The 24,472-nt window shown below is 39.5% G+C and overlaps 1 protein-coding gene across 7 annotated transcripts in view; it reads right to left on the bottom strand.

Annotated features, from left to right (window-relative positions):
• Window positions 1-551: 551 nt before the first annotated feature.
• LRRC8B (leucine rich repeat containing 8 VRAC subunit B) overlaps window positions 552-24,472 on the bottom strand; it is a 73,163-nt gene continuing 49,242 nt past the window's right edge. For 5 of the 7 annotated variants that reach the window (XM_081145561.1, XM_081145563.1, XM_081145560.1 and 2 more), the window contains 2 exons: window positions 11,605-13,769; window positions 552-4,065 (listed from right to left, as the gene is read on the bottom strand). In XM_081145561.1, coding sequence (XP_081001687.1) covers window positions 3,793-4,065; window positions 11,605-13,743 — 2,412 coding nt within the window. In that variant the 5' untranslated portion in view covers window positions 13,744-13,769 and the 3' untranslated portion in view covers window positions 552-3,792. Of the gene's footprint in view, window positions 4,066-7,781; window positions 10,053-11,604; window positions 13,770-18,825; window positions 18,966-24,472 lie in introns of those variants that run through there. The other 2 variants (XM_081145564.1, XM_081145565.1) reach the window with 2 other exon arrangements.

Genomic DNA, 24,472 nt, shown 5'->3' with positions numbered 1-24,472 from the left:
TATAGAAACAGGCAGAAACAGGAAGAAAGCAGTGAAACAGGATTGCAGTTTTTTGACTGCTTCAGCTTTCATATCTGGCTGAAGATGAAAATTATATTCAGGGTGTTTTGCAACTGTTTCATGTATACAATGTCTTCAAAATTCAAACCAGGATACAAAATAACTCCTCCCTTCTCCCATCAGCCTTCCTCATGTTTCCAGAAAAAAATAAACACAGATTCTGATGCAATATACAGTTCCTGAAAGCAGACTTACAGTTATGTTCTCATGCTTTGGCGAGGGATGAGGGACCCACCGTTGGATCAGGGATGGGTAAATTAGAACTACTCGATTAGGCATAATTATAGGCTCTGGCTTCCCCCCAGATAAATGCATGCTCAGGTAGCGCTGCAAGCTCTCTAGCACAAATATGTTGTTACTGTACAAGTGCTGATCAAATTTAAGGAGGTGGGTGGGTAGAGAGGGATAACAAAACACCTTATGTGGGTAGGGCAATGATAAGAGAAGAAAGATGGAAAGAGCATTTTATTGAAAATACAAGGAAATAAAGCTACAAATCCACAGAACTGTTTACTTTAATAGTTTCTGAACCCATCAATAATAGTATGCAGTTTTAATTAAACATACAAAATTTGCATCATGAAACACTTGAAGAACAAAAACAAAGATTTTCACTATCAAACAATGGTATGCAAATAACTCACTGCAGTCACCACAGCACACTCAGGGAGCTGCGTGTGCCACAGCGCTGAGATTCGGAGGATCTCTATTTACCGTTTCATGCAAACATCCGTTAAGTGACAGTGAAATATGGTGACATCAGGGGGAGAAAAATTAAGACTGAGAATGCAGGATGAAAACACAGTATCTGTGTGCCACATAGAGGTACCCTGATGTAGATTAGGGAAAGAACACTACACCTTACCAGAAATGCTCAAAACTGCTTGGATTCTCAGACTAAGGTTGAGCATTCAGTTTTCTTTTCAATATAACTAAGAGAATAGAACACTCATAATTACAAGTAATGAACGAAACAGAATTAATATCCTAGCTTTAACCTAATACCTCTTGCAACCTTGGGAAAAATACTAAACATATCCAAAACTAATATTACATTTTGCATACATGGGTGTGTCTGTGTGTGCAAGGTCATGTGTGCATCTGTGTGTGCATCTCTGTGTGCGTGTGCATGTAAATAAAATGAACCAATGCCACTGCTAGCACAAGCCATCAACTTCGTTCTGAATAGCATCCATATTTATTTTTTGGAAAATGTACAGCATGTTCTTAGAAATCAAATGCCAACTACAGTCTCACAATTTTGAGTGAACAAACATCATTTTCTTCATTTAAAATCCTCTTAAGTGAATAGGAACACTTATCAATGATCTGCTCCAACAATTCAGGAAAGGTGGCATCGAATTCCTTTTGTGTGTCAAGTGGTGGTCTCAGAGTTCACGGCATTGGTGCGATGTCATTTCAAAAGCTACCTAAACACTGGTGTGTAAGGTTGAAATAAAAAATAAAGCTAAAAACTATGGCATCAAGAACAGAGTTTGCACCAGTTACTACACTCTTATGTTTGGAAAGAAGCTTACAACATTCATTATTAATCCTGATGGTAACTTGTTTCCAGGAACTGAGAGAGCTGGTAAGGAAGATTTAGCCAATGAGTTTTGCACGTGAACAAAACCTGTGACGAACCATGGAGAAGTTCGAGTTTGTCAAGAAAAGGGTAACAGTCTAAAATTTGTTTTGAAATCTATTCTTTAGAAAAAAGAAATTTTTCATACAAATTATGGCTAATTATCTGTCCAAAATATTTACGTTCCAAGAACATTTAAATACCTCTCCATGTTATCATGTTCATGTCCAAAACTTAGGATAATTCTATCTAACACTGAATTGATACACATGACAATTCTGTTGTGAAACATTAAATGACCATCAACTCATATTAAAAATATGAAAATGACCAAAAAATCCCCCCCAAACCCACAAAAAAACCCTAGATATAGTCAGAATCTGTTTTCTGAAGTCCTAGAAGACAGTTTCATCAGTTATGCCTGGGTCCCTGAGAACATGAGTATTCTGACTAAAGGCAAATTTTGGTAAGAATTACATTTTTACACCATTCCTTCTCATTCAGGATAAATAGTAAGGTTCAGGCAGCCTTTGGTGTTTTATAATTTTTATAGTTAATATTCAAATTCATTTGATGCAAACAATTCTTTGCTCTGAGATTCAGTCCAGGTGTGTGTGGCAGGTGAGGGAAGCTACATTTTGTTATAAAACTCGCTTTTCATCTTTTTGGAATGAGCAAAGCAACAAAAACAGGACACAGGGCAGCTCCATGCTGAAGGTACTCTTTACCCTTAGTGTTTTCCAGCTTTGTCTAGGTGCGGTGAATAGATTACTTCATAGTTACATTCAAAATCAGATGCCAACGCTCATTCGAGAAAAACACATTACAAGTGTATATTTCCCTAAAATGAGCCAGTTGGTTTTCATTTTACAATATGCAGGATAAAAGGCCAAACACAAAAACCCTTTATAAAAAGGAGCAAAATGTATTCCAGAAAAGTTAAACAAAGGCATGAAATGAATTCCAGTTAAATGGATTTATTTCTTTGTGTGCTTTGAGAACTCATCTTTAACACTGAATAGAGGCTGAGTGTTTTACATTATAATCATATCCATAGATCATGCAGACGGAGAAGAAAGTATTTTGCTTTAACTCTTAATTTCTACAAAGTACTTTGCAGTCAATTTTAAAGATCCAAATCTCTACCTCTCCCCTCCATCACAGTTTCTGAAGTAACTAAGAATTGTACCCGTACAATAGCACAGCAACAAGGGAAGAGAGAGGTAGATGATACGGCCGTCCTCTTATAAGGAAACCCCTAAATATTTTAGGGCATGAAACACAAGGCTTTTGTTACCCAAAAGTAATTAGCTGCAGAGTACAAAAACATTTTGGAGAGTGCACACAAACATGAGAATCCTAAGCAGCCAAAATCAAGTACGTTAGTAGTAAATTCTTAGGGAAATGCACGTGTTCTCTGTACCTTACAAACATGATTCCCACAGATTTTGAATCCATTATACAATAAAAATTTTTTACATTTAATATAAAAACTTAATAGCAAATTAAAAATGGCTCTGGTGATAAACAAGAAGACATCTGAGAGAACACGTTAATTTTATGGATGTCCCAAGGGCCTCGTGTCCTAAGTATCCTTGCTCCTGTCCTAGGCAAAGGCCAAGAGCAGGCACTTTCTCAGGGTTCATTACTGTTAAGAGAAAAGCAGATGAAGACACAAGCAAGAAGGAATTCTGCCAAGCACCAGACACCCTGCCTACAAATAATTAAGAACATAAAGACAGCTTTGAGTGTGCATCAAGGAAATTTATATTGATGAGTGTACGGTCTGGGTGATAAATCTCCAAACAGGAAGTCAGTTAAAACATGTGTGCAAATAAGTAATGGGGGCTGGGGAGGGAGAGGGAAGAGTTATTTAATCTTCAAGGTAATAGCTGCAAGGTAGAAATACACTCAAAGTGTGTTTCTTACAAGTCAGTAAGCCATAGACCAATTATTCACAATGCTCAGTTCAGTGTTCACACTTTTTACCTGTTTCATTTAGGGCTACACACTGAGTTGCTTTAATAAGACATTCGGTTATAATTAGTCATTATTATTACCCATTTTTAAAATCTTTATAAGTTAGGAAATTTTAGTTCTCATTTAAAGCCCTGGGGCACACTTTTAGGAATCATGTTGTCTTTAGGTCAACATTTATCCAAGCAGGTCTGCAAACGTTCTGTGACAGGGAGAGGAAGAGTACTGAGCAAATTCTCCTCGACAATCAGACAGCTCCGCTTGAGGGACTGACATCCTTCCAGTTCGGGAGGAAGTGTTTCCAGGTAATTGTCAATGAGCTCCAGGTGAGTAAGGTTTGACAGCTCCCCCACCTGAGGGGACAAGCTCATCAGGCTATTTTTCCCCAAAAGTAAACACTGCAGCTTTTTGCACTGAAACAGCCCATCTGGTAGCATCTCAATCTGGAAATGGAAAAAAAAAAAAAAAAAAGCCAGTAAGACCAGTTTCTGACGGCCTATTATGATACATTTACTTATGTATACCTCTCCCCTTTCCCCAAAACACTTCCCGATGTTTACATACAACGATGATAAATTTGAAGTAGATGGAAAACATGAAGGGAAAATAAGGCCATCCCGACGTGGAGTCAGAACGGAGGCTGCCACAAGCTTCTAAGCGCCCTTGTTACATGTGGGTGGGCAATGAATTTGGCTCTAAGCATTCTAATCCGCAATTCTCAGAGAAAACCTAATCAGTTACATACTCACTGTCCCTCAGATAAAATACAAACCAGCAGCTCAGGAGCATCATAATTATTCTTGAGTCCTAGAAAAAATAAATTGCTTAGAAATAAATTGCTCTCATGAGTCCTCGTGAAGAGTTCGCTGCCTTACATAACGGGCAACATCCTCAAAGACATCCTGAGAACAGGCGTGAGGCTATTTTCTTAGGGTCTCACAGTAGAGATGAAAAACTTGATTCTGTTAAAAAAATAAAAGTCAACAGAAGCAGAGACAAGAAGATATGATAATATACTTCACTGCCCTCTACATACACACTCATGAGTATTTATTTACCCTTCTTCCTGCTTTCTGGCTGGTTCAATTCAATGATGTAACACAGAGAAATAATTTTAAATATGAGAAACAGCCTGCAATTAGGTCAACTCCTAGAGCCACTCGACTCAACTCCTAGAGCCACTCGACTGAACTACTCTCCTATCTGGTGGGTAGGCTGCATGTGAATTTCTAAGGAGGCCACTGTGTGCACGTGAAATAGGGTTTATTGGAGAAAGCTGTCCAGAGAAGAGCTGAGCATGTACAGTGCCCTCAGCTCTCACCATGCCGCTGAGAGGTGAGTTTGGGCCAGGCGGAGCTGGACTGCACATGCCTCATCCTATAACACGCCACATACTTATGTAAGTGGGGACGGGGCATCTTGGCTACCATGAAACAATATGGCTCTTGGTTCGGGAAGTGGCTGTGTTAGAAACAAGGAGGAAAGAAGCACTCTGGAGGAGCTCGGCCTGCTCCTCTGATGGGCTAGCGCAGCCCTGCTGAGCCAGCTCTCTGCTGGGACTTCCAGGGCCATCCAGGACGCTCTCAAAAGGATAAACACTCTCTATACAAACTAAAGAATCACCAGACTGAATTTAAAAATGTTCTTTATGCTGGAAACTCCTCTCTCCTCCATCACCCACACATACACTCAGTACTGCAGAGCGTTGATAATAAATCTAATGATCACCGGTGCTAAGACAGGCATTCCATACAGCTCGTCACTTGGTACATCAAAATACTAGGTATAAGCAATGAAAAAACATCTACCCTTGTATTTCAATCCCTTCTCAAGAACGCAAATGCAATACCATACATATGTAGATTTCTATATAGAGATATGACAGAGAGATGAGATGGAAGAGGTTACTTCTGAAGGTCAGAGACATCAGCAACTCGGAAGGAGGGTCAGTGAGATATAAGTAGAGGAAACAATCAGTCCAGTGCAATGTGCTCAGGGTTGATAGTGCCTGCTGGTGCCTAAGTAATGACTTAGGCAAACTGGCTGAAAAGGGAGAAGGCTTGGCTCGTCTGTATTTGTACATGTGTGCTGAGAGCCTCCTTCTGTGCTTAGGCGTTGGGGATAAAGTGCTGAGCAAGACAGTCTTTAAGGACCTTAGTCTAATGCAGGGTTTCTCAACCTTGCACTGCTGACATTTGGACAGGATAATTCTTGGTGTGGTGGGTGCCCTATGTATTATAGGATGTTTATCAGCATCCCCTGTCCTCCACCTACTAGATGCTGGTGCCACTCCCCTCCCCCACTGTGCCAACCAAAAATGTGTCCAGGCAAACGTCTCCGGGACATTGCCCCCCATTTGAGAAGCACTGGTCTAATGGGAGAAATATTAAACAATTGCACAAATAATTAGTGTGTAATGGGTGCTACGCAGAAGACAGCCCTAAGCAGAGGTGCATCATGGTACCTCACATCCCCCTTCTTCAGCCCGCTTCCAGATCCCAGCAAGAACCTTGCTTAAGCGAACTGCCTGCCTAGTGGGTGAACACCCTGAAGCCACAGCCCCATTCTCCTTCTATCTGGTTATCAGAACTATCAGGTTCACACCAGTCTTCTTCCAAATCTCTGACTTTGTGATTTTAGCAATTTCTCAAGGATTTCACAAGGCGATGGGAGTGAACCTCTGGGGCCCAGCTGTCAACACGTCTGTGCTGCTCTCGTGACAGTGAGTCAGGCCTGTGGTTAGCGGAACCACTTCCCGAGTGTCAAGTGTCCATCTCGGGGGCTTCTTCTCAGCATCAGCACCCTGCTAAAGCGCAAGACCTCAACTCACCTACTTGAATTTAATTTTGCTAAAGGAGGCTGGGCAGCTCTGTTAGAGACTCAAGACCTTCCTTCAGCTCAGGAATCTTACCCTGAAAAATCTAGTTATACCTTTAAAAAATAGTTTGCTAGAAGTTTATAAGAACACCAAACACTTTTTGGCCTGGGCCAATGAATTTTATAAAAAAATGTTTGTATAGCATTTACTTATACTGAATTCATTTACCATGTGCTTTCTTACACTGTGTAACACATGAGCCAGAAAGAAAATAATTACCTTGGTGGATTACTGATTTCTTTAAAAAAAATCAAAAGAAATATTTATAGATGTGATCAGGGAGATGATAAAGTTCATAAAAAGAATGGTTTATAGATTAAACTATAACATGTACATATAACAAACTATAAAATAAACAACAAAAAAACTAATGGCTACAATGTCACTGTATATCCTGGAATTCTCTGGCAACCAAATATCTTTGACAAAATGTACTGACACCCCCAGAACACCCAAAGAAGGGTGATTCTTTTCCTATACCTATGGCTGACATTGACAATGAAATACTCCACTGTTTCCCAGAGGCTGGGCCCTTACTCCCGAATTCTTCTCAGTGTCCTATTTCCTTTACTTCTGGCCATTGACACATGCTATCTCACTCAGGATGTGCTAACCAAATATGTAAAATACAATCATTTCAAGAAACAAAGCTGCTTATTTCCATCTCTAAGCAGTGATGTCAAAAACAAGAAGCCCTGCCACAGAAATGACCTTCCGCATTGTTCCACGTGGATGTGTGAAATAACGAGGAATTTCCACATTATTCACCTCTGGCTAGGAGTCTTAATATGCATTAAATGTAGACGTCAGGAGACCTAGTTGTAAACTGGACTGGTTTTCATGATTTGAGTGAAGCTATTAACCCCTCCTCCCCACCTTCCCCGTGCTTCTCCGTCACGTTCCACACGATCAGGCTCCAATCGCACCTGAGCACCGGGATGCAGATGGATGCCGCCTCTCCCTCTCCGGTCTTCCACACACACCCTTCTTCCTAGGAACATCAGTTGGACCGATACATCTAACGTGTCGTAGAAAGAGCTCTCGAGCAGGGGTTGAAACACTTGGGTTCCATCCCAGATTCACCACTAGGAAGCTTCAGACCTCAGGTCAAATGACTATGAGCCTCAGTTTCAGTATCAGTAGAGGAGACTAGAGCAGAGGCTGGATAGTGAATACTTTAGGTTTTGTGGGCCAAGAAGCAAAACTGAAAATTGTGTAGGTGCTTATATAATGAGAGAAAAAATTTCATACATTTTTAAGTGATGAAATTCAAAATATAATAACAACAACTGAACATAATTTTTTTGTAATATAGGCCCACTAATGAGAACAATGGAATTTATTCAGGGACACTGAAATTTGAATTTTCATATGATTTTTAATGTGTGACAAGATATTATTATTCTTTTGACTTTTACCCCCAACCATTTAAAACTTTAAAAGCCATTCTTAGCTCAGGGTGTGGGTTGATTTGGCTCCCAGGCTATAGTTTCCTTTCAGATATGTGTCTTTGTCTCTTGGTTTCAACCTGTGGAATTCCTAATTGTATATCATAACTGATTTTCATGGAGTTTTGTTTCTTGACTGTCCTCTCCCAACTTTTTTTTTTTTTTTAATTTTATTTATTGATTTTAGAGAGAGAAACATTGATTTGTTGTTCCACTTTATTTATGCACTCATTGGTTGATGCTTTTAAGTTCCCTGACCAGGGATCGAATTTGCAACTTTGGTGTCTAAGGGCGATGCTCTAACCAACTGAGCTACCTGGCCAGGGCCCAACTCTTCTAGACGCTACAATCAGAGCCTCCTTTGAAACTACCAGGTCAAGCTAACTAGAACTTTCAAGCTCAAGTCTCACCACAGCCACTGTCCAGTGAATCAAACATGAACCACCTTGCTGAATACTCTCACTTCTTATTACATCTGGGTATGCCTGTTGCAATCCTCTGTGCATGACCTCTGTCTTTTTACGTTTCCTGCCTCTAGTGTTCTCAGGATGTGTTCCATGGAACACTCCTCTCAAAAAGTTTCTATGAAAGAGTGTCTTGCTCAAGTAAGTTTGGCAAATGTTGCATACTGCATCGCCCCTTGGCAAAGCATAATGCAGACTCATATTTAAAGGCTCTGAAGTATCCTGCTGCAAAAATATGATAAAAAAGGAAATGTTTAATGCTTTTGCGATAAAACCCATTACTAGCCTGTGGAAGAAACTCTGGAGTGCCCTCTCTTTGAGTGTCTGTCATTTGGGGAACTAAGTTTGATATCTAGAGAATTCCCTATCTTATCTTGGCGGGAAGCAGAGTCCACTTCCCACTAGAGGAACTGACACCACCAGATTGTGTTCCCGGCTGCCTTAAAGCTCGAGTGTGAGCATTCATAACTCCGCCAATCAGCGCCCAGACTTGGACTTTGAATTGTGGCAGTGTCACAAAGAAGCAGAAATCATGAAGAACCTATTTGGTGGAAGGGCAAGGGCTGTAGTAGCAGCAGAACCAAGTCCTCAGGGGCAGCACTGGTGCCCAGGGTTGGTCACTGGCCAGGGCATCTCTACCATTTTGCTTTTGTGCTATGATTTCGGCTTTTTTGCTGACTTTGTGCTGGTTTTTCAAGCTTAATTCTGCAGCCTTTTCAGTGATAATGAGCTAACATCCTTTCAAAAAAAAAAAAAGTCTTTTCTGCCTAACGACAGAGTTAGTATTTGTTGCCTCCAACTATGAATCTGATACACTGCTTAAGTCTTTAGAAGACTCTTTAAAACATCTTCTCTCAGGAATTCTTACCAACCTCCATTCCCAGTGGATGAATCAACTCACATTTCTGAGTATATGCATATCTAAATATTTATGCATCAAATTTGATGTTTTATTTTTAAATTTTATAACAATTTTGGTCTACCTCATAGAATCATGAGGATCCGAAGGTTAGAAGGAACCTTAAAATTAGTTAAAATCCCATATGAAACCTGAACCTCTGATTCCCTTTAACAACCTTCCTACTAAGTGGTTGATAATCTATATCTGGACAGTTTTATTGATAAGAAAGTCACCTCTTCCTTCTCAAATATTCATTCAATCTTTGGACAGCTTTTTGGGAAAGGTGAGACATCTTCTCCTGCTTGTCCTAGTTCTAATACTTATGGGTACTCCCAATAAGCTTCTTCTTCTATTTAAGTCTTCCAAATTTTTGAAGACGAATTTGTGGACTACTCTCTGTCCCTTCTCTACTCAGTTTTCCCCATCATTACACTAACCTGTTCCATCAGAGAGGCACTTCTCATCATGAGTGGGTTCCAGTTTTGCCACATCTCTATTAAATAAGTCTCTTCACAGTTCTGAGAAGAGTGTTCCTCACCCATTCAGTTGTCACGGTCATCATATGGCTCCGAGGATGCTCAGACACAGATTATCAGATTTTTGAGACAACCTAGCCAAAGATATTCTACTTTGGCCATAAACTATCTTCAGCATAAAATTTTTCATGTGCTACCAAGAATCCTCCCTTATCCAAGACAGGATTTTGTCTCATAGTCATCCCTCGTCTATCTTTCAGACACTGTCAAGAAGTCAATAAATGTGGTGTCAAAAGTACTACTGGTCTTAGGTTTTATTATATTAAACTAGAAAAAACATTAACCTGCTTATATATTTACAGAATTCATGGCCAGCTAACAACTTAATCAAAAATTCATGTAGTGATTTAACTGTATGACAACTTGGTGAAACCAATGCCTCTCAAAATAATTATTTATACTTTTAATTATAGATTTAACAATAAAAATAAAACCAAAATATTAATATTATCACTAATGATAAACCTCTAGACCTGTAGTCTTTAAAGTATGGTCACAAAACCAGCAGCAGCAGCTTCACCTGGGACTTTTTAAAACTGTAGACTCTTGGATCCTACACCAGACCTACTAAATTGGGAACCCGGGAGTGGGGCCCAGGAATCTGTGTTTTAAAAAACAATTCAGGAAATTCTGAGTTTTAAAGCTTCATAATCCTTTAAGATCTGAAGATTTCTCATTTATCTTAGAATGGGCTCTAGCCTTTTACATGTGCGTAAAGTCGTAGAGTTCTAAAAATCAGTATGAATTCTGCCCTCATCGCCTGCCTTTCTGGAATTCCTCTAACAATCCATCGTTTTCAAAAATAATACCTGGTGATTAATATGTTTATTAGCCAACACTATGCTCACAGCTATATTTAGCATGAACCATAAATTATAAAAAGTCTAGACGATAACACATTTGCGGGTGGGGTAGAAGAAAATAGTTCCCATTTTCCGCCAGAGGATGATCACTTTCCTCTCTTGGCAGAGCTGAGTTCTAACAGGTCCCCCCCTTCTTACCACATTACCATCGCTCTCTTGCCCCTTTTAGCTCGCACGAATTTTTTCATTTTCCTTCTCCTTCACATTTTAACCTAGGAAACTACTCATTTATTTTGTTTTTTCTTGTTTCAGAGATGTTAAGTTTTCCTTAACTTGGCTTTACTGTTGCAAATTATGGTTCATTTTTAAAGCATGGCTGCTGGAAAAAGCTTCTAAGAAGCCCTAGTGTTGCATTATAGAGCCAGGCCTTTCATTTTGAATTGCCTTTCTAGACACGCATGTAGATTTCAAATCTGTCCTACTGCATCACAGAAAAAGATTTACGAATAACTCATGATCACAGTATTTTTAACAAAGGTTTCTGCTCCTATGACAGATTTGGGAAGCTAAAAAGTTTCATGAAACTTCCTAAGTAGTTAAGACCTTTCCAAAATGAAAAGTGAGTTCTGTCATTAACTAATTAGTTTAAAATACTTCCAATGTGATGTTTATGTAAAACATAGGAAAAGAGAATAAAGATATGTTGAGCAACTACTAGGAACTGTGCCTAGTGCTTATATAGTTTTTCATAAATTCTCCACGACAACTTGTAAGTTAGATTAAAAACTGCTGCTTGGTGTTTTGGTAATTTGTCTGCGGTCACATGCCTAGCAAGTGGTAGTCAGGCCATTCTCAGAGGATGCTTAGCATGATTTAATGTCTTTATCTACACTGCACACTGCAACAGCAGATACTCAAAAGACTGAACCAAGGGAAGAATAAATTTACTTACATTGTTGTTGGTCACAGCAAAGTACTGCAAATTACTCAAATATTGGATTTCTTCTGGAATGAAGGTCAGGTGGTTATAGCTTAGATCCAAATAATGTAGTTTGGTGCATAGAAAAAGCTGCAGGGGCAGATTCTCAATATTATTATGGTCCAAAGACAGCTGCTCTAGATTAGATAACGCCCCAATTTGGGCAGGAATATAAGCAATGTTATTGTGCCACAATTTTAAGCAGGAAAGGTTCTGGAGATGCTGAAAGCTAATGATCTCCTCCACAGTTTTAAGGTTATTTTCTTTTAAGTCTAACTCATGCAGATTGTTCAGGCTGAAGATGGAGTGTGGAATGCGTTCAAGGTCACAGCTGAGCAGCTCTAGGCTTTTCAGATTGACCATTTTTTTCAGGTTGTTCAACACAACCAGTTTGCTTCCCTCGTTATTGAGGGACAGTTTCTGCAGGAAAGGCAGGTGGTCTGTAATGACTTGTGGGATCCGGGACAGGCTGCTCTTCAAGTAGAGGGTCCTCAGGTTTTTTAAGTCCTGAAAGCTCTCCAAATGCATGGTACTCAGCTGCTCAGGGAGAACACAGCCAGACAGATAAAGTTCCTTGAGATTCTTCAGGTGAAATACCCAGCGTGGAATTTTCCCCATTTCTGTAAATTTCAGGCGGAGGATTTTTAGATTCTCCTCTAGAAAGGCCAGGGCAGGATGGTCGACCACCAGAGATGAATGGTACACATGGAGCTCCTTGAGGTTGACCAGCTGGGAGACGGTGGAGGGCAGCTTGACCTCGGGAATCAGCTCCAGGCTGAGCACTTCAATTTCAGTCAGCTCAAAGACATTGTCTGGAAGCCCATTTAGCATAAAAAGATGCAGTTCTACCTTGTCCTGGGAATTTTTCACCAGCTTGCTTTTCAGTTTCTCCACTGTCCACTCGTTATTGAGGTTGATCTGCTTCAGTTTGTTCTCGCTGACCTCCGAGAGGAAAATGGAGAAGCGTTTGGAATAAAGGGGGTCGTACTGATCAGCCAGATGGAGTATGAACGCGAAGTCATTCTTCACGTCGGGTATGTCGCTGTAGTTGCTTTTCTCCCGCAGTGCCTCAAAGGAATATTGCTTCAGGGAGCTCCTCAGCATCCACCACAAGCTGTAGGAGGAGGTGAGACCATAAAGTATAACCAGAATGACATAAAACGAAGCTAGGACCTTAAATATTTCCGCCAAGGAGTAGACACACTGGTAACGTTTATACCCCGTGAAAGCCTGCACGTCAATCGAACAGTCAATCTCAAGAGTGATGTAGGTTAAAAAATATGGAACATAACTTATGATGAAGACAAACAAGATGACCTTGACTATTATCTGCTTCAGATACACTCTGTAAATGATATCCTTCTGCTCCACGTGCGTACGGAACCTTTTCACTTTTTCAAAGATGGCTTTGGCCTGTTCACCCTCCTTCTTGTCCAGGACACTGGAGGTCGGGCTTTCTATGCCAGCCGACTCCAGGCCAGGCTGCGGGTAGGGCAATGACTGCTTACTGGCATCCACGTCAGCTGAACACCCCGAGGATGAGAGCAGAACCTTGGATTTGGAGAGTGTCAGGGGCCTCACTGACTGCTCGGCCACTGTTTCCGACAGGGCGCGGGTGGTCCACGGAGAATCGAAGCACTTGTGAAGGATGGCCACAAAGTGCTCCAGCCTGGAGCTGGTGCTGGGGTAGTGAAGCCAAAAGTTGCTGCAGGCTGCAAAGATGAGCGTGTGCAAGAGCACCAGGTAGGGGAAAAACTTTGCGAACCAGTGGAGCTGCTTCTCGTAGCAGACGGCGTCGATGTAGGAGTACTGCTGGCGGTGGAGGTCGTTCTGGATTCTGAGGGGGAGTGGAAGAGGCGTCCCGGGATTGGAGGACGCATTCACGCTGGCTTTCAGGATGTGCCAAGGCACGGTGCAGTGATTGTCGAATTCCACCTTGCATGGAAGACAGCAGAGAACCCTGCTCTGCGTCAGCTGCAGAGCACCGGCCAGCACGGCCACCAGCAGCATGACCAGGGTGATGTAATACCAGAAGACGTCCCACCACGGTTTTAGGATATGATAAGATGATTGGGCGTCTGCTAGACATTTTAGTTCTGTTAGTGTAATCATGACTTTCCCTTGTAGGAGTACAGAAACTGAAAGAGAAAAATAAAAGAAAAACCACTGAAGTAAAAGTATCCAAAACAAGCATTTAACTCTAATGCTTGTACATACATAGCCTACCTGAGTAGGATTTAGCTCAGGGGCAAACCCCTGAAGGCAGGGCTGATCAGGGAGCATAGAGGCCTCTGGGTTTCATGTGAAAATGTGTCCTCTAAAGTACCTTAGGTGAGAAGCCATTTGGTGATAACCAGACTGGGTGGGGCAGGACGTGAAGCAACAATCTCAGAGTTTCCTCCTGGATTTTTACGTCATGCTAAGCTATTAAGAACCAGAATCCAAATTTTCTGCAGTCAACATTGGGAAAAGCTGTTCTCCTGTTACTTGTTCCTGGCTGTATTTTATACTCCCTAAAAGGTCTGAATAAGCTCTTTTCCACATCCTACCCCCACGTCTGAAGCACTGGTTTTAGCCTAAGAATTGTGTTTCAGTCGCTATGAGGAACCCCTTTTGAGCAAGCACTGCTTTATAAAATTATCCCTTTGGATAATTCTAGAGGGTTCTACCAATTCTATGTTCAAAACAAAATGTAATTTAATGCATTATCTTTCCCCCAAGCCTTTGTATCTTAAGCTCATGTCCAACTTAGAAGATTTAAAAGCTGACAAACAATAGTAATGGCTTAAGAAGGGCCTGGGAATAAATACTCAAAGCAATATTCTACTACAGAGACTCCGATGTTTAAGGTTTCCATGGCAAAATATTAATAGAAGAAATGATTAAGGGCATAGTCTATTATTAAATGATTTTTGCCTTCAGAAAAACAAGGTGGATTTTGCATTTTCATATTCAGAAAGAAACATTACATAAAACATTAAAATTAATTAAGGCATTAAAAAGCTTAAAAAAAATCAATTGTTTTTTAAAAAAATAGTTAATTAGTAAAATCCAGACCACCTATAAAATGGCACAGAGTAACACAGACAAAAGGAAATATTTAATAATGTATTTGGTAAGAAAAAAGAAAATCACAGCAGCATGCTTATCTTTTGCTGGTGGTCAAGTCTGAACCTATGTCCAAGGGCTTGTCTTGTACTTTCTTGAATCTGAAGTCTTATCATCTTTCCTGGGTCTGAGTTTTTCTTTCTAGATATCCTAGTACTGGTAGCACCCCACAAGGAAGCAATTTTGAGCTAATTCGTCCCCCTTCTAGAGACTGGCATTCTGCCTTGAACCCCAGAATTCCATTACAGATGCCCTGCTACCTGTTAATCAGTGTGTTCTCTTTTACTGACCCTGAACCCTATACCTTCGTGCTCTCCCACTTGTTAGGGCACCCCATGGTCCCTGATTCTAACTGATGGACTTGCATCCTCTCTGGACATCATATCATATGGATTTGACTTCCTCTTAGGACCGGTGGCTTGATTATACAACGCTCTAGGGCTTCTTTCTTTTAGTTTAGTGGGTCTATTTCTAACTCTCAGCTCCTCCCATTCTGCCTCATCCAACTGCAGTTAACCATAATTATGTGTCAAGACAAGAAAAAAACCAAACCCAAGAGGATTATATAAGACAAACAGAAAGTTCTGGACTTAGACCCCCAAATGCTATAAACATGGTGGCAGGCAGGATGGTAGAAAACATTGCTGGATGAACATGTGAAAAATACCTAGGGATTTTAGTTGCCACAAATATATCTTTTTAGCTAATAGTGTGATAGCTATTATGCTAACTACAGCTATGTTAATGCTAACTATAGTTATAATATTACTATAATCTGGAACCACATTAACAGATGAACCCAGATAAAGGCACAACAGTCATTCTGTGCCTGTCTGGTGAGATCACACCTGGAACGAAATGCTCAGTCATAGGTTAAAAATTAAGTTGGCAACAAAAAAGTCAGGAGCTACTTCTCTGCAAACCATTATCCACAGAGAAACAAAGGTAACTGATGATATTCAGCTGCGATTATGGGAAGGTGGATCCACCAGATGGCAGTGAAGTAGATGGAAACCACACTCACCTCCTCCCAGGACTGAAATAGAATTACACCGAAATTGTAGAATAATCCTGAAAAATCAACTGAAGACTAGCTGAACAGTCGTGTTATAACCAAGGATTTACAGAAGAAGCCACATTGAGACTGGTAGGAAGGGCAGAGACGTGAAAAGGGCTGTCCTTGCACCCACATGTGGTGGCTGAAAATCTGGAGGGCTATCTTAGCTGCAAAGGTCCCTCCTTATGAGCAAGGGTTTTCAACCCCATACTGGGATCCCCAGCCCAGAACACCAGAACCAGGAAGAGGAGCCTAAATAAGGTTTGGCTGTGAAAATCAGTGGGGATTCTGACCACCAGGGAGAGACAGGAGTCTGTTAGAAACCCAGGCACTCTCTTTAAAGGCCAGAAAGAAAAATCTCATCCGTGGCCACTCACTGTAGGCTATGGTGGAAGGAAGGCAGATCAGAGAGGACTGAGTCATTCAGGGAGACACTGGGTTGTGTGCCTTAGGGTAGAGCGCTGAAGAGACAGCTGCCAAGGTTCCTGTGCTGAGTTCCTCCCTAACACCGCCCACCGACATCATCTTTCCTGGGTCCACTGCTCTCCAGGCCGTGTCAGCCTAGGGGAATGCACTATCCTCACCCACCTGACTCCCTGGGGCCAGCCTGGTCAGCAATGCAGACTTTCTTGTGGAGCTCTTGAGGAGATTCTACCACACTCAAGGGGTACAAAAGACAACAGGGAAGGGCTGAGTTGTGTGATTCTAGGGCAAGGGCCAATTTTCCCTCACACAACTAACCAGAGCCACCACCATTTCTGTGTACAGCACTCCCTCCACACATCCATATCTTGGCTATTTTCACCTAATGAATTCTGCTGGCCTCACTCTGACGACACCCTGAGAGCCCACCCCACCACACAGGTCCGCTGGGCCCAGGCAGGTGACATTGGCCTTGGTGTATACTGAGACTTTTGCTGAATGGCTTCAGACCCAGCACCTGTGCTGAGTTTAAATATGTATCAATCTGGTGAATACTACTCACCCCTACCTGGTGATTCATTAAGAACCTACCTGACACAACTCACGTACCACCAGATGCATTTCCAGACTAACAGGCAGCCCACAGGCAGAGGTGTGTCTTGGGTGCCTTGGGCCTTTTGCTGACCTGCCCCCAGGCTTGGTGCTGGTAGAAGCCAGGCTTGGTACACAGCTTGGCCCCTCCCTCTTAAGCCCAGCAGAGGCAGCCACAAACTGTAGATTTCTTTGTAGCTCCAAACATGTAATCTGGGGCTGATCATAGGCAGCTCTTGACATTGACCTGCACTAGAGTTCCCCAAAAGAGGCCCTTGAACCAACATACAAGGTGATAAGCTTCTGGCCACATAAAGCATGGCTGAATATGTCCATATGGGCACAACCAAAAGGAGATGTCAGCAGGCACCAGAACCCGGGGTGTGACTTCTACTTTGTGGGGTCAGTGCCTGCATAACAACTCATACACTATGATCAAGATCAATCCTCATAGTCAGCCAGTCTGAGAGTCAACACCATCAAGACAGGCCAATAGCACTCAAGACTCAACTACAACAGGAAGGCTCACATAAACCAAACAAGAGACATTCCTGAAGCACCTAGCTCAGGTGATAAGGGAGCATGTGCCACCAAGCCCCACAGGACACCTACTACATTAGGCCACCATACTAAGACTGGGAGGCAAAGCAGATCCACTTAATATACAGAAACAAATACAGAGAGGCAGCCAAAATGGGAACACAAAGAAATGTGCCTCAAATGAAAGAACAGGAGAAATCTCCAAAAATGAACTAAATGAAATGGAGGCAAGCAATTTACCACATACAGAGTTCAAAACAATGGTTATAAGGATGCTCAAGAAACTTAGGGGAAGAATGAATGAACTCAGTGAAAACCTCAACAAAGAGACAGTAAACATTAAAAAGGACATAGAAACAATAAAAAAGAACCAGTGAGGCTAATTTCACTTAGCATAATGCTCTTGAGGCCAGAGAAGGATAAGTACCATATGACTTCACTCATATGTAAAATCTAATGAACAAAATGTTGTAGAATTGTGCACCTGAAACCCGTATAATTTGTTAGTGTCAACCCAATAAGTTCAATAAAAAAGGGGAAAAAGAAACAGAGGAGTGACATATGCTATAATAAATAAAGCAAAAGAAAAGAAAAAAAAACACACCTAGGAAATACCCAAAATTCCATACATTTCTCCTAAACATATGAAATGCATAAAACTTTTGGATTGGCATTTGACTTTGTATTTCATTGATACATTATTGTAAAAAATGCTCTGCCTTTTTCCTCAGTGAAATCAAACAAAAGTCACAATGTCTGCTCTTCCAGAGCATTCATGACTTCAATAAACCTGTTTTATATACAGGTGTGGCGATACTTAGATATGTAAGCATTTTAGTTGATTACAAAATATACATAGGATCAACATAAAGCTGACTGTACAGCTAATTTTAATGGGTGTGATGGGTAATTTAAAAGGGTGCGATTCCAGGTTCCTACTCCAAATCACAGCAGTAAGTGATTTCAGCAGGTGTCTAAATTATGGTGTGTTTCAAAATTAACAGGAAGGTCAGACTATAATTTTAGGTTGAAAATGTAAAGGCTATTTTCTAAATTTGGGACTCAAATACAAAAGTGGCTTTGCTATCACTATTAAATTGTCCTTGAAGACTCCTAATTAGATCACTGCCCTTAAAAGCTGCCTCCTAAGGCAGCTTAATCAGTTTGGTTATTCTTTTAAAGAGCTTTGTTTACAATGAAAACTTCCAGTAGATTGCTAAAAATAATAAAAATAAACACACAGACATTGAAACTTACACTCTTAAAAAACAAAAAGAAAATAAATCAGTGACTAAAACTGGCAGAATTTCCTTTACAGCTTGCCTTTGGTTTATAAATTTCTATTTCCTGCCCCAGGGAGGGTAGTGGAGGCTAGATTATGGTGCTTTACATGCAAAATGTCTTCTGGATTTTGCTAGTTTGTTGCTAGGTGATCAAGGCTGCATATTCAGTACAAACTATTAGTTTATGCTTACAAAAGTTCAAAGATGTACAGAAGGCTGATTTCTGGATATCTGTGGTTGTTGTTACATTAGTTCTCCTTATTCAAAAACTTCCATATTGTTGATCAGTGTTGACAAATGGCACACTCACAAACACAGTGAACTTCCATCTACTTCATAAAAAATCATTATTAATATTGATGAAATCAGTCTTTATCTAACACTTTATTTGTTGGATCAGCGTGAAAACCTTTCCTCTTTTCCCACCCCTAGGACTGGAAGAGCAGGTGAGGGGATGATTCCCTCTGAGGGGAACACCTCAAATTGGGGTTGTGATTGGCTCCTGGCACTGTTCTCTTGGGCAACTGCTTCCTGATCCACAGAGATATCATGGTTCCCAGAGAGATGATCAGTGTATCAGAAAACACCCAATCAGAGAAGCAAAAAGAAAAATAATTTTAAAAAATAAGAAGAGTTTAAAGGAGATCTGGGACAATATGAACAACAATGTCTGCATCAGAGGGTTACCATACGGAGAAGAGAATAAGATAGGGATTGAGAACATATATGAAGAAACAATAACTGAAAACATCCCTAACCTGGTGAAGGAAAAAGACAAACAAATACAGAAAGTGCAGAGTACCAAAGATGATGAACCCAAAGAGGCCCACACCAAGACATATCATAATAAAAATGGCAAAGGTAAAAGACAAAGGGAGAATCTTAAAAGCAACAAGAAAAAGACAGTTACCTACAAAAGAGCTGTCACAAGACTGTCAGCTGATTTATCAACAGAAACATTTCAGGTCAGAAGAGATTGAAACAAAACATTCAAAGTGATGAAAAGTAAAGACCTATGACTAAGACTACTCAACCTGGCAAGGCTATCATTTAAAATTGAAGGAGAGCTTCCAAGACAATAAAAAGCTAAAGGAGTTCATTACAACCAAACCAGTATTAACAAGAAATATTAATGGGACTTCAGAAGAAGAAAAACTGAAACATAATTAAAAAAATAAAATGGCAATAAACAATCACTTGAAATGTAAATGTACTGAAAATTCCAATCTAAAGACCTAGGGTAGCTGAATGAATAATAAAACAAGAGATACACACACATATATATATGTTGTCTACAAGAGACCCACCTCAGAATGAAAGACACACTGACTGAAAGTAAAGAGATGGAAAAAAAAAATCATGCAAATGGAAACAACAACAACAAAAAAAGTGGGGTAATAATACTTATATCAGACAAAATAGACTTTAAAACAAACACTATAATAAGAGGCAAAGAAGAATATTACATAATGATAAAGGGATCAATACAACAAGAGATATAATCCTTGTAAAAACTTATGCACCCAAGATAGGAGCATCTAAATATATAACACAAATATTGATGGACACAAACAAAGAGACTGAATAATACAGTCATAGTAGGGAGATTTTAACACCATACTGGCATCAATGGATAGATCATCCACTACAAATCAACAAGGAAACAGTGGCCTTAAATGATATACTAGACCAGATAAATTTAATTGATATTTTCAGATCATTTAACCCCAAAGCATCAGAATATACATGCTTTTCAAGTGCACATATTCTCAAGAATAGACCACGTTAGACCACAAAACAACCACAACAGTATGAAACTAGGAATTAATTGCAAGAAAAAAACTGAAAAATGCACGAACACATGGAGGTTAAATAACATGTTACTAAACAACAAATGGGTTGAAAATGAGATCAATGAAGAAATAAAAATAATTCCACGAGACAAAAGAAAATGAATACACAACAACCCCAAATCTGTGGAACACAACAAAAGCTTTCCTAAGAGGAAAATTCATAGCAATTCAGGCCTACCTCAAGAAACAAACAAAAAAACAAACAAAACTCAAATAAACAATCTAACCTTACATCTAAAGAAACTATAAAAAGAATACCAAAGAAAGCCCAAAGAGAGTAGAAAAAAAGAAATAATACAAATCACAGCCAAAATAAACAAATTAGCATCTGAAAAAAACAATACAAAAGGTCAATAAAAACCAAGAACTGGTTCTTTGAAAAGATAAGTAAGACTGATAAACTCTTAAGGAGACTCATCAAGAGAAAAGAGAGAGAGGACCCAAATAAATGAAATCAGAAATGAAAGAGAAGTAACAACTGACACTACAGACTATAAAAAAATATTACAAACAACTTGGAAAATCTGAAAGAAATGGATAAATCTCTAAAAACATACAATCTTCCAAAGCTGAATTAAAAAGAAACAGAAAATCTGAACAGACTGGTTACCACTAGCGAAACTGAAAATGTAATTAAAAAACTCCCAACAAACAGAAGTCCTGGACAAGATGGCTTTGCAGGTGAATTTTACCAAACATTCAAAAAGAACTAACACCTATCCTTTTCAAACTATCACAAAAAATTTGAGAGAAGGGAAAACTCTCAAGCCCATTTTATAAGGCCAGTATTATACTCATTCTAAAACCAGATAAAGACACTACAAAGAAAGAAAATTGTAGGCCAATATCCCTGATAAACATACAAACAAAATCCTCAACAAAATATTAGCAAACCAAATTTAGCAATATAGTAAAAAGACCATACAGCATTATCAAGTGGGATTTATTCTGGGGATGCCAGGCTGGCATAATATCCACAAATCAATTAGCATGACAAACCACATAAAAAATAAAAATGAAAAATCCTATGATAATATCAATAGATGCAGAAAAAGCATTTGACAAAATCCAGCATCCATTTATGATGAAAACTCTCAGCAACATGGGAATAGAGGAAACATACCTCAATGTAAAAAAGGCCATATATGACAAATCTGTAGCTAACATCATAGTGAATGGGCAAAAACTAAAAGTGTTTCCCTTAAGATCAGGGACAAGACATAGATGTCTACTTTCACAACTCTTATTCAACATAGTACTGGAAGTCTTAGCCACAGCGATCAGACAAGAAGAAGAAATAAAAGGCATCCAAACTGGAAAGGAGGAAGCAAAACTGTCATTATAGGCAGATGACATGATACTGTATACAGAAACCCTAAACAGTCTACCAAAAAACTACTGAAACTGATAAATGAATTCAGTAAAGTAGTAGGACACAAAATAAATATTCACAATCAGTTGCATATCCATACACCAATAATGAACTATCAGAAAGAAAAACTAAGGAAACAATCCCATTTATAATTGCCTCAAAGAAAAATAAAATACCTTAGAATAAATTTAACCAAGAAGGTAAAAGATCTGTACTAACAAAACTGTCAGACACTGAAGAAAGAAAATGAAGAAGGTACAAATAAATGGAAACATATACTGTGCTCATGGGTAGAAAGAATTAACATGATTAAAATATCCATTCTACCCAAAGCGAGCTATAGATTCAGTGCAATTCCAATCAAAATACTGATGGCGTTTTTCACGTAACTAGAACAAAATGCAAACATTTATATAGAACCACAAAAGACTCTGAATAGCCACAGCAATCTTGAGACTGAAGAACAAAGTTGGAGGAATCATGCTACCTGATATTAAACTATACTACAAGGCTATAGTAATAAAAAAGCATGGTCCTGGCATAAAAACAGACACATAGATCAATGGACCAGAATAGAGAGCCCAGAAATAAACCCACGCCTATATAACCAATTAATACTATACAAAGAAGGCAAGAACATATAGGTAAAGACAGTCTATTCAATGGATGCTGTTGAGAAAATTGGATAGAAACACATGCAAAAAATGAAATCAGACCGCCCTTTTACACCATATACAAGAATGAATTCAAAATGGATTAAAGACTTAAATACAGGGTGTCCCCCCAAAAATGTATACATACTTTAATAGCTGATAGCTCAATTGATGTTTCTTTCTTTTTAGATTTAACCCACTGGAATTAATAATGGCAGTCAGTGTGTATACATTTTTTGGGGGGAAACCCTGTATAAGACCTGAAGCAACAAAACTCCTAGAAAAAAAATCAGCAGTAAAATGTCTGACATTTCTATTAACAATATTTCTTCTTACATATCTCCTCAGGCAAGGGAAACAAAAGGAAAAAATAAACAAATGGGACTACATCAAACCATAAAGCTTTGCACAGCAAAAGAAACCACCAACAAAACAAAAAGACAACGTACGTACTAAATGGATGAAGATATTCACCAATGATACATTCGATAAGGGGTTCATATCCAAAATTTGTATAGAACTCATACACTCAACACCAATAAAACAAACAATTCAATTAAAAAATGGGTGCAGAGGACCTGAATAGACACTTACCCAAAGAGGACCTACAGATGGGTAATAAACATATGAAAAAATACTCCATGTTTCTAATCATCAGAATAATAAAAATTAAAACCACATGGAGATATAACTCATACCTGTCAGAATGGCTCTCATCAATAAATCAATAAATTGCAAGTGTTGGTGAGTATGTGGAGAAAAAGGAACTCTTGTGCATGGCTGGTGGGCATGGAGATTGGTACGACCACTATGGAAAACAGTCGGAGGTTTCTCTAAAACTTAAACATGGAATTGCTTCATGACCCAGTGATTCCACTTCTGGGTACATATCCAAAGAAACTCCAAACACTAATTCAGAAGAATATATGCACCCCTATGTTCACTGCAGCATTATTTACAAAAGCCAACGTATGTAACCACCCCAAGTGCCCAGCTATAGACAAGTGGAAACAAAAAGCAGTGGTACATATATACACTGGAGTATTACTCGGTCATAGAAAGAGAATGACATCTTTATCATTTGGGACATTATGGATGGACCTAGAGGGTCTTATGCTAAGTAAAATAAGTGAGTCAGAGAAAGACAAACATCATATGATTTCACTTACATGTGGAATCTAAAGAATAAAATAAATGAACAAACAAAACAGAAACAGGCTTTTAGATACAGAGAACAGACTGATGGTTGCCAGACAGGAGCAGGACTGGGGGACTGGGTAAAAAATGATAAAGGAATTAAGAAGTAAAAATTGGTAGTTACAAAAGTCACAGGGATATAAAGTACACTATAGAGAATATAGTCTATAATATTGTAATAACTATGTATGGTGCCAGGTGGGTACTGGAAATATTGGGGGGATCACTTTGTAAAGTATATGATTGTCTAACCACTACATTATACCCCTGAAACTAATACAAAGTAATACTGAATGTAAACTCTAATTGAAAAATAAAATAAAATAAAATAATAAAATAAAATAAACCAAAGGAAACAACAAAAATGAGGAGGGAAACCTGAGAATTTCTTTACATTTTTGCATGACTATTTGATGAAAGAATAAGTGATTTCCTCTAGAGGCAGAACTAGGTGGGTGACATTTCAGAAAGTCATATTTGGATTCAACTTGTGGTGGAACATCCACAGAACTGGCAATTCTGTGAAATAGTTCAGCCCTTCTCCCTCCCAGCATCTAGATGGGGGGGAGGGGGGACACACACGGGACAACGTCCGACCCTCCGGCTGTATAGGCCTGCAAAATCATTTGGGCTGGCCCTGCCAAGGCAACCATTGGCGGGACTCAAAATTAAATAAATCTAGGAGCTTTTTTCATAGCTAATTTTTAAGTCGATAATTTTGCATGGCTCTCGAATGATGTTATAAATATTCAAATGGCCCTTGG

This window comes from Miniopterus schreibersii (genome assembly GCF_964146895.1).
Source record: "Miniopterus schreibersii genome assembly, chromosome: 8".
NCBI lineage: Eukaryota > Metazoa > Chordata > Mammalia > Chiroptera > Miniopteridae > Miniopterus > Miniopterus schreibersii.
This window is presented reverse-complemented; position numbering and strand designations above follow the sequence as displayed.